Here is a 17,082-nt window from a genome sequence, read left to right on the forward strand (position 1 = left end):
TTCACGTTCTTAATTTGAAATTTTGCTAGAATTACTCGTATATCAAACTGACTCAACATAGAGATTTTCTATGATACGCGTCAATTACAAATTTATGTCATTAAGCAATATGAATACTTTATTTTATTCAGCTCTATTATTGGGTCTAATTACTAAATTGAGGATATTTCAACAAGTTCAGTATTTAAACGATTCATTAGATTTTTTCTATTAATTATATATTTACTATTGTGTTAGTAAAAATTGAGAACAATATAAATCAGTAACAAGAATAACAAGAAAACAAATTATGAAACCACTGTTGTGTCGTGGCAAGCCACTGCCTTAAAAGCGATTTCCGGACCAACCACGATGCAAATCGTTTAGCCCGGTACGCTCCCCAAGGTTCCACAACAACTCCCGAACACCTGCACTGGTGGTTGGAAGTATAGAGCTTGCACAAAGTATTTTGCCTGGGAAGAGAATCAACGAAAGAACTTTTATGATGAAGAAGATGATTTGTTTCAGTGTGTGTTGAAATAGAGATCACTACCTCTATTTAAATAGGTAAAAGGTAAGGCGGTGATAACGGCTAAATACAAACATCTCATAACATTCAAGGAATTAATAATAAGATTTTGTAACGTCTCCAACGTTTAAGAAAATACAGATCGCTATCAATGCTGAAGTAAACTAATTCAGGGATAGATGAATTCGGATTTAAAGCAACCCATATGTGCACGTGTTAAGCCTTCAAAAAGAGAAAGTAAAAACTAAAAAAGGAGAGGAAGAAACAACCACAAATCTCCTGATAATTCCACTTAATTTATAAATCATGTGAATGAAATAATATCAAGCCATGATGAAAACTTAAAAAAAGAAAAGGGACAATAGAATTTATGGTCTTTCAGGTATTAGCAAATTTTAATTTTGGTCTTTATAACATATAATTATGTGTATTGAAAATTTAATTAATTGAAGTGGTGCACTTTTGATCATTTGCTTACGACTATTCAAAAACTTACCAAATTATAAAGTGCTATAATATTCAATTAATCGTGTATAATGTCAATTTTGTATTACTACTCAATATTCGAGGGTAATAAATTCTAAAAATAGTGTAAGTATAATATATTTCCTACATAAAGGGATAAAGAAAAAAACAAATACTTTTGTTAATTGAAAGTTCAATGTACTTGATTAGATATTATAAGAACCAAAATCGGAAATTTATCCATAATTAACGGACAAAAAGTGCTACTAAACCAATTCGCTGGAAAAATGATTCAGCCACTTTCCCTCTCTCCCTATATATATCCTCTATAAATAGGCCATTGAAATGAAAATTAAATGTCTGCAAACTAAGAGAAGCCAGTGGACTAGAGGAGAGCCAGCTCAATTCTTTGGCGCTTTCAATCATTTGTATTTTTAACTTCCACACAAAGGTATGTCCAAAAACTCTTAATTACTACATCAACTTCTATTTGTCTTAGTTAGTTACTTGAATTCAAGATTAATGCAAAGAGCAATATAACGTGTATGCTACAATGTGTTTTCTTCTCACTTGTTACTGTTAGTAATACATATGACCTTAATTACTCCTATTTCTATTTCTTGCCTTGTTCTTTCTCTCTTCTTCCTTTGAAGAATATGTTAGTGAACTAATAATTTGCTGCCATTGTCCTATATATTCGATGACTGATAGCATTAACTTGTAGTGCCATCGATCATGTATTATCATGTGTATGCCTAATTTTTATCCCTACTAAAACATTGAAGACCATGCTACACTGACCAAACATTCCTTTTAGAGGTTGTTTTTATATTTATAACATTTTTAGTGCCAAAAGAAAGAAAAAAGAATCTCAAATATTTTAATGGGACCATTAACCAATTTAATTTCAAGCTTAAACACAGAGGACAAGAAGATTCAAATTCACTTAATTCTATCTAGCGATAAAAACGATAGACTCCCAATCAACTTTACAAATTATTTTCTTTGGCTTTGTTCCTCGAGAAAAAGAAGTGCCTATCTACTAGTTACTCCTTTTGTTTTATTTTATGAGAGGCATTGTTCTTTTTAATCTATCCAAAAATTAATGGTATCTCTCTATATTTGAATACAATTTAAAGTTAAACTTCTCATTTAGCTTTAATAAATAAGAATATTATAGCCACACAAATAAGATTATCTATAGTTACACAAATAATTATAACTAACTTATTTTTAAATAAAAAAATTTAAAATATGTTTCGTACCAGTCAAAGTGTTTTAACATAAAATGGGGAGGGAGTAAAAGATATAGTAAGTCAGTAGTGCATGATGATGAGGAAAAGTTAGCAACATTAATATAGACCAAGTTCAAACAATATGCATTATCCTATGTTGTTAGCCGCACGTTGAAAAGTATGGTGTTTTCTCTCTTTCTTCTTTTTTCTCTTCTTTCTGTTAGTTGATTATGTACTTTGAACAATTTTAGAATGCCACTACTTCCTCCATGCACTTCCCTCACCTTTCAATTTTCTTTTCTTTTTTTGGTTAACAATTACATTGAGTACAAGTGGCATTCTTTTCGAGATAACAATAATTTTAGTGTACAACACTATTGTTTTCCATTAAATGATAAGACAGAAAGTTAAAAGAAAGATGATGTAAACAAAGTATATCCTACACTTATTGGTGGAAAAGAAATCATAGGTTAACATTTGCACCACTTATTTCCAAATATTTGGAATCGATTCACTCACTATTAATCTTTCTTGTCAAGTCATAAATTGGCTATCGGCTTACTTTTTGCTCCTTCTATTTAATCGGTGGAGCTAATTAGAGTTAAATCACAACCACATGCCTATAATAAATTTCTGATTTTCATCTTTAATTTTCGATTGATTTCTTGATTGATCAGAACTTCTACTCATAGCATATCTTAACAACCCAAACTGCTTTCGAACAACTTTATTGGATTGTGAAAGAAAGAGAGAAAGAGAGAGAGAGAGAGAGAGAGATGGGAAGTCGAATGACTACAATTTTAAAGAGAAAAATCTCTCGTCTTTTTATCTAGAAACCAACAAAAAAAACCTAACTGCACTACTTTTGTTATGACAATGAAAACAAAATACTATGATTTCAGTGTAGGAAAACATATAATGTATGATCTCTCCCTACCCATGACAAAATAAAAAATCTTTCGCCCAGTAGAAATAAGGGTTGTATTTCCCTTGAAGAAATTTATTTAATACATACAAATTAACCCTCCATTTATTTTTATTTTTCCTGTATACTAAAATTAATTGTTAATTTTTACTTGTCTAGTTTGAAAAATTAAGAGATAATTTACTATTTCATACCTATTTTACCCTTAATATTAATTATTGGGTTGGAAAGTAGAATTCTTAATGACTGCACAACTTTTAAAGTATGATTTATTCATTAAATGACTTAGTAATAATTATGGTGATATAGTAAAATTGTCATTCTAAGGGGCGTACAAGTCAATGCATGACAAGTAAAAATGCACGGAGGGAGTATTAATTTAGAATCTAGAAACTCAAAAGAGATTGAATTTTGAACCCATAAATTTCAAATCCTAACTCCGCCTCTGGGCGGAAATGGAGCCCTTCGCTTCATTTTTTGCCTCAATAATAAACATCCTTTGTCCCAAAATAGTCATCATTTAGTCAGAAACGGATCTGAGATGTTTATTTTATGGGTTTTGGATCATAACTCTTTTTACGTACCGTGTTCTGAATGCATTAAATAAATATAGAGTTTGAGCCAAGACAACAGAGTTTGAGCCAAGACTACTAAATTCATTCTCTGGCCATCCCATATTTCGGGTTTAATCAGTTCTGAGCAACGAATACTTTAAGCATGTGTTTATTCTTTCGAACTTAGCTTCTTTTTCTCCCTTTGGAGATCGTGTATTGGACAGTAAAAGCACTACTAGTATTTTCAGAAACAAGAGATTAATTGTTCTCAAACAAAAATTAACTAGATGATGTTGACGGGAACCTGAAGCAAAGGGTAAAGAAAAATTCAAGAACCAAAACAAAATTTCGAGATCTTCAAGTGAATTGTTCTCCCTCCTTTTTAATGTAATAAAGAGAAGAAGGGAAACCAAAAAACAAGTACACACATCAATATTAGCAGTTGTTTTTGGCCTTAGTAAGTCCTTTGGGCGGTGCTCTCTCTAAATCGCACAAACATACACATGTTATATATAGGACATCCGAGGTTGTGGCCTAGTAGTAAAAGAAGTGCTCAAAAGAGAAACGTGAATTTCAGTAGTGGAAAAAAATTAGGTTTTTTAATTTCATTTCATGTGTCTAGACCTTGATGGGTAGAGTTATCAAGTGTCAATACTGATGGAGGTAACATGTACCCATAAAATAATTGAAATGCACGAAAATTGATTTGGACACCGGGAAAAAAAGTGTCCTTGGACAAATAGCAAATAAGTGAGCCTTTAACTAGGCAAGAAGCTAGCATCCCGTGTTCGTACCTATGAAGAGCCTAAAACTAGAAACCATATTGATTAGAACTTAATGTTAGACAAATACTCTTGCTTTTGGAATCGAGATTGACAACATTTGTCTTCATAGACAATTTTCCTAGTTTTGGTCGTGTGAATGCTATATATCTTAATGTAGTCAAAATGTTATTTGACTCATGACACTGAAAACAGGGCTCTCTTTCATAAACGTTTGTAATTTCCATGATCTTTCCTTTCTTTCCTTGTTCATGCATTTATTTTATTTTATTTTTGGAAATTTTCCTTTTTTTTTTCTTTTTTCAAAAACTATAATGTACATATCTAGTGGAGTTCCAACTATGTAGTTGGGGTAGTAGATCTTGTACATAGTATTTTATGCAAACTAGGATCTAGAATCATAGCAGGTGTAAGAACTTTTTACGCTATCAATGTAATTTAATATGTATAGAATGTTACTTATCATTTACCATATGTTATCAGTAACACTTATCGAATAGACTTACCTGTAATATTTTTCAAACAATCAGATGATGTAAATGTTCTTAGACCGTGAGTGCATAAAACTTAAACTCTATTTTTATTAGGCTTATTATCCGTTAGAGAATAGTGATGACTTAATTTACATCACTAATCACGTTAATGACTTCACATTTCTTAACTTGAATACAGAAGGCTTATTCGGAGACGGTACACTTGAACAGAAACACCTTTCTCTATGTTGGTTTTGTTGATTGATCATTGTGTTCTTTCCATTTGTAAGGAGTCTGAAAAAAAGATAAAAATAAAAAGTACTTTAATTGACTGATATGGAGAGGTCTATTTTGTGCAATTTTTGCTTTGTTATGTTACCAGGGGAATTGGAACTGAGGCAGGTTCATTCATGCCTACTTTCTTTGTCCATTCCGAGTTTGTTCCTTTCTTTCATCTTTCTCTGCTTTCAATAAAAACAAACAAAATGATTTATAGTCAAAGAAACATTTATGACATTTTCTAGAGCACAAATTTTATGAGTCTTTCTTTCTTAAACTTCGCGTCCAATCAAACACTGTCATATAAACTTTTCATTAACAAGAGCTACAAACTTTTGCCAGATTAATTTCTCCAGTTATTAATTTCTTTTTTGGTCATAATTTCACTCTTAACTCTTTTGGATTTTTATACCAGAAAAGATGCTGATTTTCCGAACTTGTACAATTTTATTGTAAATAAATGAATAAGGGGAAACCACGTGTCTTCATGAAACTAAGGAGGGTTATTAGTGCATGCCTAGATGCTTTAAATACACTAATATCTGGCATTGAGTCACCCAATTCATTTTCCTCTTATCGATACTTAGAAAGGTCAGTCTGTAAATTCACTTCACTTTTGTTACTGGCCTCAATTGCTTTTTTCTTGATTTGCTTGTTTCATTTTTGCCCTCGTGAAGAAGTTGCATGCTTGGTGATTCGTTGGATTATTTTCTTATCTATTGCATGTGACTAAATTATATATGCATACTTGAAAATGCTATTTTCTTGCACCAGCGTTTCTGTACAATCACATTCCCTGTTTTCAATTGTTTTTAACATAACACCTTCCTAATTTTTGATGATTTGTAGGTGCACTTGCTAAGAGTTTTGCTCGAAAAGCGATCAAAATCTGGGAGTCATGGCTGAAGGTGGCAATGTAGCTTGTACTGAGAGAAAATGGAAGATACCACTCTTTGTTTTCTTTGAAGATATTAGGTACATTTTCAATTGTTACTTCGATAGACATTCAATTTGTTCAAGCACATATATCGGAGTAAGGGAGCACCACTCTAGTGGCTTATATAATTTTCTTTTTATGGTGTCCAGGCATGTGTTCAAATTCGACGATCTTGGCATGGAAATCTTACGTATCGCGTTCCCTGCAGCACTAGCATTAGCTGCTGATCCCATTGCTTCTCTAATTGATACAGCATTCATCGGTCATTTAGGTACATACCTTTTCCATTCAAAATATCAGTAATCAAAATGTCCTTTTGGATTCTTTCAATATATCAATGTGAGCGCAGGATTTTGGAGTTTGCTTGACAAAAAACGTGAAGTTTAAGAATATATATATTTTTTTTTGGACTTGTAGTCTAATTAACAGTAAAATTTGAAATTCAAAGTTAAACTATAACTCCTTGAGATAAATATGTCATTCTTCTTGAGATCGATTTAAAAGGGAAGAGTGTCACGTAAATCGGGTTTGAAGGAGTAATACTTTAGTCCTAAAAATAGGATAGATACAAGTAGTTCAAGCCGAGGAAGAGGCGATTCCTCTATTTTGTCCATCATTGCAGAAAAAATATGTCTTTTTCATCAAATACAAAATGTTCACTCTGCAAAATGCTAACTTTGTTAGTTACTACTATCAGTTTACCACTTAGCACCAAGGTGGTGTTTCTTTCTCTTTTTTTAACATTTAAAAAAATAATAATAATAATAATCTCTTCTATAACATTCTAATTCATCATCTTTTTTAGTTTTGATCTCTCAATTAATTTTTTTTCCTACAAATGTTGGGTCTTCATAACAGGTTCGGTCGAAATTGCAGCAGTAGGAGTATCAATAGCCATTTTCAATCAAGCCTCTAAAGTCACAATATTCCCTTTAGTTAACATAACTACTTCATTTGTTGCTGAGGAAGACACTGTTAGAAGAATTAGCGAAAAAGCAGCAGCAATAGCTGATTTGGAGAAAGGTAAGGAGGACAAGAATGATAACAAAGTGATAACAGATGATACTTATGACAATGAGAAGATGGAAAAATGTGCATCCACCAATAACGAAACCAAAGAGTCTGCACCAGCACCAGGTATAACTTACTAGTTCAATTTGTATACACTGACAGTACAAAAAATGTAAACATTAGCAGGTCAGCTAAGAGATATACACTGACAGTACAAAAAATGTAAACAAAAAATTGTTACCTTTACAGAATTTGGGACAATAGCATGCAAGTCTTCGGATAATCAAAGTAAAGCCAAACTCAAACGTGTAAAGCGACATATTCCATCGGCTTCAACTGCAATTCTCATGGGCTGTATTCTTGGCCTTTTGCAAACGATCTTTCTAATATTTCTCGCGAAACCAATTTTGAGCTTAATGGGGGTGAAATCTGTAAGTCTAACAATCAATCATAACTGGTATTTTACATTAGAGCATAGAAGGTGTTATATCCATGTTAACAAGAGATTAAATGTCATTTTGCATGTTAAATTATGTAATATCTCAACTGAAAGCTTAAGTTGTCAGAGATAACACACTTCAATTACTTAATTATATTATATCAGAAAGATTGACATGCTTTTATTTTACCAAATCATACAGGAATCTCCTATGCTTTCTCCAGCAAAGAAGTATTTGACCCTGAGGGCGATTGGTGCTCCTGCTGTCCTCCTTTCTTTGGCTATGCAAGGCGTTTTTCGCGGTTTCAAGGATACAAGAACTCCGTTATTCGCTACTGGTAACTAGTATTTACATTGCAGCATTTATTCTGCAATTGAACCGATAGCTACTTAAAGTACATCAAAGGAAAGTTAAGATAATTAATCTCACTCTTTATCGTTATTTTTTCTTTCTGGTGTATCAGTTGCTGGAGATTTGACAAACATAATTTTGGACCCAATCTTTATTTTTGTTTTCCATTGGGGTGTTAGTGGTGCTGCCATTGCTCATGTTCTTTCTCAGTAAGTCTTTTTTTTTTAATCAAAAACTAATTAATGGACATTGTCAGTCACACAGCTTCTAATATCACAATTTTATGGCTCATTTAGGTACTTGATATCAATTATTCTCCTGTGCAAACTGATGACGGAAGTTGAGTTGTTACCTCCTAGTGTGAAAGATCTGCAGTTCAGCAAATTTCTTAAGAATGGTAAGTAAATGATTGAAGGTGATTTAAGACAGGCATGTGCCTATTTGTTTGCTTTCAAATACTCTATACAAGACAGGGTACACAGTACAATGTATCCTTAAGATATTGAAACAACTACCATTACTGATATCAAATCAATAACGATTCATACAAGCTCTTAGAGCTGCAGGGGCATCACATATCTTAAGTTGCTGGACTTTGATTTTATGATTTGTACTTGCAGGGTTTTGGTTACTAGCAAGGGTGATAGCTGTCACATTTTGTGTGACTTTGGCTGCATCATTGGCTGCACGGCTAGGCGCAACACGGATGGCTGCATTTCAAGTGTGCTTACAAATCTGGCTAACATCATCTCTACTTGCTGATGGATTGGCTGTAGCAGGACAGGTAAAGACACCACCGACGCTTTTATGCAACGATGTCACTATTAGAAATGAAATAAGATATACGGTAACACCAAAAATCAATCCAAGTTGTTGTCTGATTACCGCGACTTCTTCTTTTCTAGGCAATCCTTGCTAGTTCCTTTGCTGAGAAAGACTACCAGAAAGCAAAGGCTGCAGGAGTGCGAGTCTTACAGGTACTATATTTAATAAGTACTAGCAGTGTAGCACTATAACAAATTTGGCCTAAGCCGACACTAATTTTGGACAGTGCCTGAAAAGCTGATATTGATACAATTTTTGTTATGCAGATGGGATTTGTGTTGGGATTTGGACTTGCTTTGGTTGTTGCAATTGGTTTATATTTTGGATCAGGAGTCTTTTCAAAGGACAAAAATGTTATCCGCCTCATAACCATTGCCGTCCCGGTACATTCAATTAACAGTACCAGAAGTTTTATTTTCCAATTCTTCTTCTTTTCTTTCAGTATCTTTAATTAACAATTCTTTCCTCTTATGCTCAATCGCCAGTTTGTCGCTGGTACACAACCAATCAACTCAGTGGCGTTTGTGTTAGATGGTGTCAACTTTGGAGCAAATGATTTTGCATACTCAGCATATTCCATGGTTAGCTAATGCTAATACTACTACTACTACTACTAGTAATATCCATTTCAATACTAATTGGAGCAAAAACTAGAGTTGAATAACTTTGCTTTTGAATTTAATTAGCAAACCGTTAATGTAAGTAATTTTATGCAGGTTTTGGTTGGTGCACTAACAATAACCTCTGAGTTTGTCCTTTCCAAAACCAATGGTTACATCGGAATATGGATTGCTTTAACTATATTCATGGCCCTGCGTACATTTGCCGGTTTGTGGAGGTAATTTGTCATTTTTTTTACAAGTAAAAATTTCTTTTGAAAATTTTGATTTACAACTATAATAAAATTATACTAAGCTATAAAATCAACTGATCCGATATTGTTTTACAGGATGGGGACAGGAACAGGACCATGGCGTTTTCTGCGGGTTCCACCAATGTTATCAGAAGCCAAGTCATAGAATTGCTAGCACTTACGTGGCTAAATATAAAGTTTTCCATCTTTATTTTCCTTTGTACTTCTCCTTACAGAGTTTTTTTTTTTTGGCGTACAGGGTAGAAATTCGACACACTTTTCTACTCATATGTTTGTATAATAGTCTGACTTCGATGTCATTTTTCCTATGATTCTGTATTGGATGGAAGCTAGCTATATCTAGAATACATCTTGGCATATGAAACTTCTACATGTTTTTGGTCCCGTATCTTCATGACATAATGTCTTCTATAAATCCGTTGTATTATCTCCAAAATGTGAAATCACGCTTGTCAAAATCCTAGATTATCTATTATAATGCTTCTAATACCGTGAAACTAACATATAAACACATCATATTATAAAGAGTAAGTAAAGAGACAAGAACATACAAGTACATATAATCCGTGGCGAAGCCAGGATTTTCACTAACGAGGTCCAAAAATATAAAGAAGTAAATACACGAAGAAGTAAGGAGTATTCAAAATCTACTATATATACATAAAAAATAATTTTGACCTTGTATATACAATATAATACTTTGCTGAAGGGGCTAGGATAAACTTCCTTGGCCCCACCTGGCTCCGCCCCTTTATCTAACAAGTATAAGTTTTTATATTATGTATGTTTTGTGTATGTCATGTATATGTGTTTTATGTTTATGTCAATGTATATTATTGTATGTCATGCATAAGTCAACTGTATATATTGACATACAATAATATACGATGATATATAGTAAAAATACAAGTGTACGTTCATGAAAAGAAGAAATTGTGTAAGAAAACTCCGGTGAAGAAAAAAAGCAACTGTCAGATCTAGTCATCTGCTTTTTCGGTGAAATACCAGCAATTGTCGAGTAGAAAAGCAGTGGATGGAAGCAGAGAAGCAAGGGCGGGCGGCAGTACAACAATGACTAGGCTTTGTAAGAAGAGAAGATAGGAAGAAAGAGAAACAATGAAGAAAGTGAAAAGAAAGATCTCTAAAATCCCTAATTTTGTGAGATTTATTGGGGGTTGCTTATGTTTTGTTAATAAACCATCTACCCTTCTATATTTTGAAAATGAAATAGTATTATTAATTATGGTAATACCAATTTATTTTAGTATATCTTTGTAACAGTCCCTTAAATATCCACCAAGTAGGCCGTTATTGAGAATTTGGCATTGTGTGCTAACTCTTAGACCTAATTGGTATAGATTAGCCAAATTTTAATAAATTGGCATAAAACATCCCCCATGTACATTTGTTTCCTTTTTTCTCTCTCACAATTTCCTCCTCTCTGTTATTTCGTCCCCTAAAATCTCTCTAATGTTTCTCTCTTCTTATTTCTTCCAATCAAAATGGAAAATCTACCATGATATACTGTGAAGTCCCATGTATACATTCTGGGAATTCGACAGAGAGGAAGAGTACCATGTATACATTCTGATATATATTATGAAGTACCATGTATACATTCTGATATATATTGTGAAGAACCATGTATACATTCTGATATACAGTGTGAAGTACCACATATACATGGGAATAATATTGTGAAGTACCAGGTATACATTCTGATATATATTGTGAAGAACCACGTATACATTCTGATATGGCTTAATGCATATGCAGCCCCCTAAACTTGCACCTTTTTTTCATTTTGGCACTTCAACTAAGTATTGTTTCTATTGTACCTCTGAACTCGTCCTCAACTGTGTCTATTAAACACGAGACGTTGACGTGGCATAAATCGTGATGGTCACTTTTTTTGAGCGCGTGAAGGTGAAAAAAAAAATGTTGATGTATATTTTAACGGTAATATTTACCCCTTTTAACTATTTATACAAACCTTTATCATATTGAGCCCTAATTTCTTCACCTTCTCCAATTTCTTATCTCTCTCTCTCTCACGTTCTCCTGCTCACCATTGTTGTCAACTTTGGAGCTCAAAAATCTCCTTTGAGTTAAGTTGGTTCACTAGTTGAATCGAAGCTACTTTCTTCCTCTTCTACACATTGAAGGACTGTTAGTATTTATCAATGTCGAATTTGTCGGCTTCGTCCAACACACCTCCAACTGCAAGTGTGTTCTGTCGATGTGGGGTTTATGCCGAATATTTGATGTGTATAATTAGCAAAGGTATGAGAATAATATGGGAAATAATTGAAAATGATTTTTAGGTGGCTTAATATTTAATGTGTATAATTAAAATGGGTGGGGTATTTTAATTGGTTGAATTTTGCCACGTAGGAAATAATTGAATTCACGCGCAGTGCTAAAAGAAAGTGACAGTCCCAATTTATGCCATGTCAGTAGGTCGTGTTTAATAGACACAGTTGAGGATGAATTCAGGGGTTCAATAAGAACAACACTTAGTTAAAGTGTCAAAATGGAAAAAAGGTGCAAGTTTAGAGGGCTGCATATGCATTAAGCCTTCTGATATATATTTTGAAATACAATGTATACATTCTGTTATATATCGTAAAGTATCATGTATACATTCTTATATATAATGTGAAGTACATGTATACATTCTAACTAGTATACTATTAAACAATGTATATTTATTATGTATAAAAAAGGATGAGAATATCAAACTATGAACTATAACCTTCAATTATACACTCCTGAATTTGTTGTGGAAGAAGAATATTTTCTGAATTAACGTTTTCAAATTGTTTTTATTTGAATACCCCTTAATAACAAACTCTCCACTTTTAAGTATATAATAATTGGGTAAAAATCTGATTAATATCTGAAATTGGTATACATTATTATTATTGTCAATCAATGGATCTGTATCAATATTATGTATACCATTACCTTCTGAAATTTGGATACAACCAAATTTAGTTTCAACATTCATTCTCGAGACCAAAGCATGTATATCAAGAACTCGCTATGTTATAACACAGTGAAAACTTTTTGAATTCGGGATTATTTTCTTCAACTCAACATATACACACAATCCCATATCATTATGTATCAACATTGACGCAGAATCATATGTATCCTTGTTGCTGTATACTAAACAAATTTTACAATTGATAGGAGATTTTCCAAATATATTAAAAGATAGTCATTACCCTATTTTTATTTTTTTTTAGTTTTGGACATTAGGGAGGAAAAAATATTCCCTCCCCTATTTTTGAGCCCCTATTTTTGAGCTAGCAAAATACACAAATGGCTACTCAATGCCATTTCTTTTAGGTTTCATTTGTTAAATAAAATATTTGGTTAAAAACACGGCAAAGGGTTGTAAATTCATTTTTTTGTGCGGATTGCCCTTCAAATGCACTGGTCTTTAATTTTTGCCCCTCAAATTACTGATCTATAATTTTTATCCTTCGCTTAAAAAATTAGCTGAAAATACCCCGAGGTTCTGGGTTCGAACCACCGCTCAGTAAAAAAAAAAAAAGTATTTCGCAAGGCAAAGCTTTCGCAAAACCTCTGCCTGAAGGCCTAACATTTTCTCAAAATTAGGTCTATTTGGGCAAAAGTTAGGCCTTAAGGCCTAAAATGGACAAAGTTTGCCTTACAGCCTAACTTTGTTACAAAACTCTACCCTTAACTTTGTTACAAAACTCTACCTTGCGATTTTTTTTTTTTACTGAGCCGGAATTCGAATTCAAAATCTCAGAGTATTAGGTGAAGGACAAAAATTAAAGAACAGCAACTTGTGGCACAAAAATTAAAGACCAGCCCCGAAAAAGGCCAATCGTGCAAATTTGGGATGGGGCCTGAGTTCGGTCTTGTAGGCCGTTAAAGACCAAGACCAACAATCCAAGGACAGAGTACCCCTCAAATTTGAAATCTTTAAATTTTGCCATTCGGCTAAAACTCATGGGTTCCAGGTTCAAACCCCCACATAGTCAAAAAAAATTTTAAACAATCGCAAGGCAAAGTTTAAATTTCGCTATGCCCCCACCGGCATACACTTGTGAAGTAATTACCAAAGTTATGCCGAACCCGACATACTTATGCCTTATGGGCAGACTTGGTATAAGTATGCCGGGCCCGCAAGATAACTTTGGTATTTCCTTCACAAGTTTATGCTGGGTCCGGCATAAAAGTTTGCCCATAAGTATGCCCCCACCGGCATAAACTTGTGAAGGAATTACCAAAGTTATGCACGAACCCGGATACTTTCATGCCAAAGTCCGCCCATAAGGCGCAATTCCTTAACTAGTGTATCCGGTCCCGATACACGCGACCCAAACCTTGCCTTGTAATTTTTTTTTTTAATTTATGCTTGAGCGGGGGTTCGAACTCAGAACCTCATGATTTCTGCGTGAACGCTCAAGATTTCAATGCGAAGGGCAAAAATTAAAGACTAGCAATATGAGGGGCATAATTTAAAGACCACAAATATGAGGGGCAAAATTTAAAGACCACCCCAAAAGAAGGGCAATCCGCGCAAAAAAATGAAGTAAATGTTACTTACCTAAGTACGACTTTCATCCTTCTAAGTTATAACTAGATGATGAAAGCCCGTGCTAGCACGAGCCCAACACAAAAAATAGTACCACATTTTTCTTTTTAGTCTGTCTTAAAAAGAATGATATATTTTTATGTTTAGAAATCATTTAACTTGAAACTTCCTCTTTTACCTTTAATGAAATGATTTAAATCCACACAAATATCTATGACTTGTTTTAGACCACAAGTTTCAAAGATATTTCCTTTTTTTTTTTTTTTAAATTTCGCACCTAGTCAAACTATGTCATATAAATAGGACAGAGAGAGTACCTTTTAGTAATATAATTATGAAATTTTTATTATAGAAAGTATTATAATTCAATTAATTGAAAATATCAATAAATTATTTTACTTAGTCCGTTTCTCCCATATATGACTTTCCTGGTTTGGTTCTCCAATTGAAAGATTTGAAATACACTTTCTTCTACCGAGTTTCATGCCATCATCTCTTTCTACTCAACAACACTGAAAAGCTCTTTCATGTGTTAGCATCTGTTGTAGTCTTAAATTTTTAAGTATAGAACAACTTCATCATCTTAAGAAAATATGTATATACGTTCCTTGACTGTTTATATTTCGTCTTCTTGATGTTATTCCTCATTATTTGTGTGAAACATATGTGTCTAAAATTAGTGCGTTTTTATCCTTACCCAAAGGTATAAGTTTTAAATCTTTTGGTTTTGTGACTTCTTTAGCGGTTTTTGTGTTCAATTTAAATTGTTATTTTTTTTTTTGCTGAATTCTCTTCTTTAAATTTTCTCTAAGCGTATCTTTACCACTTTCTGAACTTATTATCATTATTTAAATATCCTTTTTTTTTTGCAATTGTCTCCTACTTCTTCATGTGGACCCCACCTTATTATTTTTTTTATTTTATTTTTATTTTTTTGCAATTGTTTCCTTCTTCTTGATGTTATTCCTCATTATTTGTGTGAGACGTATGTGTCTAAACTTATACCCAAAGGTATAAGTTTTAAATCTTTTGGTTTTATGACTTCTTTAGCGGTTTTTGTGTTCAATTTAAATTGTTATTTCTTTTTTCCTGAATTTCTCTTCTTTAAATTTTCTCTAAGCGTACCTTTACCATTTTCTGAACTTATTATCATTATTTAAATGTCCTTTTTTTTTTGCAATTGTCTCCTACTTCTTCACGTGGACCCTACCTTTTTTTTATTTTTTTTATTTCTGCTATTATAGAAGAGTTGACCCACCTTAATTTTTTATTTTTTTATTACTATATTAGAAGAGTGGGTTGACGACCAAACCCAAGTCTTCTAATATAGTAATAGAAATGCTATCTTTAGTCAAAATCCTTTTGATTTTCACATTGAAAACAGGGATATAGAGCCTCTTGCATGGACTATTTTCTTTACATTATGTGTAATTTCCATGATCTTTCCTTTCGAACCTTTCTTGATGCATTTATTTATTGGAAAGTTATCCAGTTATTCTTTCTTATTCGAGAGGATTGACCACTACGATTTAAATATATAATTGAGAATAGAGCCTTATTGAATAACTAGATGGCGTATGCCCATGCGCACTTTGGATTGTAGTGTATCTATGTGTATGTAGTTGTGTACAATTATAAAGATTTATGCATTGAGTAGTGACAATATATATATTTTACATTGCTAATAAACATACATAAGTTTGCACTATTTTTACGCACATATATATTTGTCTATTACGTTGATGATTGCACTATATGCATATCATTTTAATTTAGTACAGTAAGCAAAGAGAGATTCCAAAGAGATTTGCATTCGCGATGAGACAATGTGTTACCTCAAAAGAGAACCAAAAGACGCTAACAACAGTCAATGTAATATAAATTGTAGTAATTAAATGAGTTAATTAAAATTATACAACCATTTAAAGTGACATTAATTGGTTATAATAATAAATATTTGAGTATTATTCTACATAAATTTTATGTATAATAAAGCTTTTTTTTCAATAAAAATGTATAATCTTATTTGCCAAATATAGTGTATAGGTAAAAGTAAATAAAATAATGTATTTTAAGGAGATAAGATAATTATTTTTATTTATATAGATGTATCATATGTTAATTTTCATAATAAAATAATAAAAATGACAAAGAAATTTTTTAAGACATTTCATGAATAGGTGGAAATTATTCATGGAAGAATGGCCAAATATAGTGTATAGGTAAAAGTAAATAAAATAATGTATTTTAAGGAGATAAGATAATTATTTTTTATTTATATAGATGTATCATATGTTAATTTTCATAATAAAATAATAAAAATGACAAAGAAATTTTTTAAGACATTTCATGAATAGGTGGAAATTATTCATGGAAGAATGGAACAAATAATATATACTTTGTTAGTGTAAAGAAGTTTTTCACTATCAAATTTCATTTATTTATTGTACATAATCTGCCTTATTTTAATATTATAAATCTCATTTTATATTTTTTAAATGATGTGGATAGGTGAATACCTTTTAAATATTTATTAGTATCTTTTTTATTATTCTATTACAATAACTCTTTTGTATGGTAATTACATGTGCAAATAACAGTTACTTCTAACTTTTCTGTGTACATTTCGTTTCAATAAGACAAAATTGAAAATATCACCTCATTAAAAAATGGAACAGAAATTAGTATAATCAACAATGACACAAAGCATTTAAGAGGAGCACTTGTAGTGGGGTAACGTGGGGCCACGTGAGATATCACATCAATTGAGACACACTTGGCATTTAGAAAAAGAGGCTTAGTTTTTTTGTCAGAAGGAATTTAATTATTAACTTATATGCCAAGAAA

At 32.3% G+C, this 17,082-nt stretch overlaps 1 protein-coding gene across 2 annotated transcripts; it reads left to right on the forward strand.

Annotated features, from left to right (window-relative positions):
• The first annotated feature begins 1,270 nt into the window (after positions 1-1,270).
• LOC132063143 (protein DETOXIFICATION 43-like) lies at positions 1,271-10,044 on the forward strand. 2 transcript variants are annotated; one of them, XM_059455583.1, is made up of 14 exons: positions 1,271-1,424; positions 6,071-6,196; positions 6,308-6,429; positions 7,017-7,295; positions 7,419-7,600; positions 7,811-7,946; positions 8,073-8,169; positions 8,257-8,357; positions 8,581-8,744; positions 8,866-8,937; positions 9,052-9,168; positions 9,271-9,366; positions 9,502-9,623; positions 9,735-10,044. In XM_059455583.1, exons 2-14 carry the CDS (start codon positions 6,120-6,122, stop codon positions 9,802-9,804), a joined length of 1,635 nt encoding a protein of 544 aa, XP_059311566.1. In that variant the 5' UTR covers positions 1,271-1,424; positions 6,071-6,119; the 3' UTR covers positions 9,805-10,044. The 2 variants fall into 2 exon arrangements, with proteins under 2 accessions (XP_059311566.1, XP_059311568.1); XM_059455585.1 differs by lacking the exon at positions 1,271-1,424 and adding an exon at positions 5,446-5,812.
• Positions 10,045-17,082: the final 7,038 nt, after the last annotated feature.

This window comes from Lycium ferocissimum, chromosome 7, assembly GCF_029784015.1.
Source record: "Lycium ferocissimum isolate CSIRO_LF1 chromosome 7, AGI_CSIRO_Lferr_CH_V1, whole genome shotgun sequence".
NCBI lineage: Eukaryota > Viridiplantae > Streptophyta > Magnoliopsida > Solanales > Solanaceae > Lycium > Lycium ferocissimum.

Excerpts from the sequence above, each read along its gene's own strand:
- LOC132063143 (XM_059455583.1), top strand. The coding sequence starts at position 6,120 with ATGGCTGAAGGTGGCAATGTAGCTTGTACTGAGAGAAAATGGAAGATA. Across the intron at positions 7,296-7,418 it reads AGAGTCTGCACCAGCACCAG|AATTTGGGACAATAGCATGC; the intron begins GTATAACTTACT and ends TTACCTTTACAG. Across the intron at positions 8,745-8,865 it reads GATTGGCTGTAGCAGGACAG|GCAATCCTTGCTAGTTCCTT; the intron begins GTAAAGACACCA and ends CTTCTTTTCTAG.